The 3,363-nt window shown below is 46.6% G+C and overlaps 1 protein-coding gene across 2 annotated transcripts in view; it reads left to right on the top strand.

The window, feature by feature from the left end:
* The window catches only part of nrbp1 (nuclear receptor binding protein 1), a 111,379-nt gene that overhangs the window by 36,320 nt on the left and 71,696 nt on the right, over positions 1 to 3,363 (top strand). For both annotated transcript variants that reach the window (XM_043695360.1, XM_043695361.1), the window contains exon 5: positions 896 to 936. In XM_043695360.1, coding sequence (XP_043551295.1) covers positions 896 to 936 — 41 coding nt within the window. The remainder of the gene's footprint in view (positions 1 to 895; positions 937 to 3,363) is intronic.

Consider the following 3,363-nt stretch of genomic DNA (forward strand, 5'->3'; position numbering starts at 1 on the left):
AGGTTTTTGTTGCAAACGTTTCGTCCCCTGACTAGGCGACATATCAGTGCTTGGGAGCCTCCTTCGAAGCGCTTCTTTGGTGTTTCCTCCGGTGTTTATAGTGGTCTGTCCCTGCCGCTTCGGTTGTCAGTTTCAGCTGTCCGCTTTAGTGGTTGGTATATTGGGTCCAGGTCTATGTGTTTGTTGATGGAGTTTGTGGATGAATGCCATGCCTCTCGGAATTCATGAATTCGACTGGGACAACACTACTATCATAGGGCAAGCCAGACAGAGGACAGCCAGGGAATTCCTAGAGGCATGGCATTCATCCACAAACTCCATCAACAAACACATCGACCTGGACCCAATATACCAACCACTACAGTGGACAGCTGAAACTGACAACCGGAAGCGGCAGGGACAGACCACTATAAACACCGGAGGAAACATCAAAGAAGCGCTTCGCAGGAGGCTCCCAAGCACTGATGATGTCGCCTAGCCAGGGGACGAAACGTTTGCAACAAAAACTTCCAGCTCGGCGAACAGAACCACAGCATTGAGCACCCGAGCTACAAATCTTCGCACAAACTTTGAGCCTTCAGTCACGTGAGTTATAGGAATGTGAATACCAACTAAGATACCACACCCCAATAATGGAAAGGAGAAAACCACAGTTCTTGCTGGTTGAGTGACCAAATCCCTCAAAAAGCATTGTTAATTAAATCATCATTGTGGTGCATGAGTGTGAACCGCCTGCACCTGGAACTAACTTTCCAGAGTTTAGCTGAGTTAAAATGAATTATTAATTCCGTGATATAGGAGTGCATTGACTGTAAATATAAATCATTCTTTAAACTGGATAAGTATATTCACATGTGGAATATAATATGAAAAATATTTCTTTATTTCTATTTAGGCTTGGAAGAGATGGTGCACACAAATTTTGTCTGCCTTAAGGTAAGTATCCAGGGAACTGAAATGGATCTGTTCTGGTGTTGCTTTCATTCTTTCTTCAGCCGGTCTTGCAATTTCTGAAGGCATTGTTACGTGTATGTGTGTGCACGTGTGTGTGTGTGTGGAGTTTGCACATTCTCCCCATGTCTGCATGGGGTTCCTCCCACAATTCAAATATGTGCAGGTTAGGTGGATTGGCCATGCTAAATTGCCCATAGAGTCCAGGGATGTGGAGGTTTGTTGGATTTGCCATCCAAACTGCAGAGTTGCAAGGATAGAGTTAGGGGAGGTGGGTCTGGGTGGGATGCTTTTTGGAGGGGTGAGGACTTGATGGACTGAATGTCCTGCTTCTGCACTGTCGAGATTCTATGATTCTACAATTCCATCTTACCACCCCATGTTTGCTTTTGCGCAAATACTGAAGTGGACCAGCTAATGATTATGCAATTGCAAGAATAGGTCAGAGGATGGGAATTCTGTGGTGAGTGACTCTCAAGCCTCTCCTCCATTTACAAAGCACAAGTTGAAGTGTGATGGAATGCTATCCACTTGACTGAATGAGAGCAACTCCCAACAATAATCAAGAAGCCCAATGCCTTCCAAGACAAAGCTGCCCAGGGCACTTGACCAGCACCCATCCACCTCTTAGACTTTCACTCCCTCCGTACACACACATAATGGTAGTCATGTGCACTATATGGAAGTACCTTCCCGACATTGCCTCAGCAGCACCTTCCAAGTCCAGCATCTTCCCAACCTGCACCATCAACCACTGAAGAAGGTCAAATACAGCAGACACATGGAAATATTGCTACTTGTCAGTTCCCCTTCAAGGTATACAACATCCTTACTTGAAACAATATTGCTATTCCTTATCTGTTGCTGAACCTGAACTACCAAACAGCACAGTGGATGTATTTGTACCACACAAACTGTGATGGTTTAAGAAGGTTGTACCGTGGAATATCTTCAAGGGGAATTGGGGTTGGACACGAAATGTTCTCCTTATCAGTGACACTCTAATCCGGTAAAATAGCTTTAAAAATGAAAGATTTGTCTATGTTCAAATGCTACTGAAAAAGACATGATTGCATTATTATAATAACCTTTTGAAATGAATTTCAGATTTTTAAACATTATTCATGACAGTCTGAAGTTCTGTATTTTAAGGTTAACTAGGTTAATTTAGCTAGTTTAACCATCTAAAATTATCAATTGTCATACTAAAATTAGTTAATTTAAAGGTCATCTCTAATGAAGATGCAGAACCTTTTTAGCAATTGGAGTTGAAGACTGTGTCTACTCAGACTTGACTAATATAAAGCAGAGTCAAGATTAGAGTGGTGCTGGAAAAGCACAGCAGCATCCAAGGAGGAGGAAAATCAATGTTTCGGGCAAAAGCCCTTCATCAGGAATGAGGCAGGGAGCCACTTGGGTGGAGAGATAATTGGGAGGGAGGTGGGGCTGCAGGGAAGGTAGTTAAGAGTGCAGTAGGTGGATGGAGGTGGGGATGAAGGTGGTAAGTTGGAGAGGAGGGGGGAGCAGATAGCTGGAAGGAAGATGGGCAGGTCATGAGGATTGTGCTGAGCTGGCAGGTTGGAACTGGAGTAAGGTGGGTGGGAGAGGAAATGAGGAAACTTGTGAAGTCCACATTGATGCCCTGGGGTTGAAGTGTTCCGAGGCGGAAGATGAGGCATTCTTCCTCCAGGCATCAGGTAGTGAGAGAGTGGCGGTGGAGGAGGCCCAGGACCTGCATGTCCTTGATAGTGGGAGAGGGAGTTGAAATATTTGGCCACGGGGCGGCGGGGTTGATTGGTACGGGTGTCCCGGAGATGTTCCCTAAAGCGCTCTGCGAGAAGGCGTCCAGTTTCCCAATGTAAAGGTGACCACCTTGGGAGCATTGGATACAATAAATGACACTTGAGCAAGTGCAGGTGAAACTTTGGATGTGAAAGGCTCCTTTGGGTCCTTGGAGGAGTTGAGGGGGAGGTGTGGGTGCAGGTTTTGCAATTCCTGTGGTAGCAGGGGAAGGTGCCATTGTATCCGTTGCTCCCGATGCCATCTCCTTTACACTGGGGAGACTGGACACCTTCTCACAGCGCCTTAGGGAACATCTCTGGGACGCCCTCACCAATCAACCCCACCACCCCTTGGCTGTACATTTCAACACCCCCTACCACAAGTCCTGAGCCACCTTCACTGTCACTCCCTCACCACCCAGTGCCTGGAGGAAGAATGCCTTATCTTCTGCCATGGAATACTTCAACCCCAAGGCATCAATGTGGACTTCACCACTTTACTCATTCCTTCCCCGCCCCGCCCCAACCTTACCCCAGTTCCAACCTTCCCCCAGTTCCAACCTTCCAGCTCAGCACCATCCTTATGACCTGTCCCACCTGCCAATCTTCCTTCCCAGCTATCCGCTCCACC

Source organism: Chiloscyllium plagiosum, chromosome 9 (assembly GCF_004010195.1).
Source record: "Chiloscyllium plagiosum isolate BGI_BamShark_2017 chromosome 9, ASM401019v2, whole genome shotgun sequence".
NCBI classification, from domain to species: Eukaryota; Metazoa; Chordata; class Chondrichthyes; order Orectolobiformes; family Hemiscylliidae; genus Chiloscyllium; species Chiloscyllium plagiosum.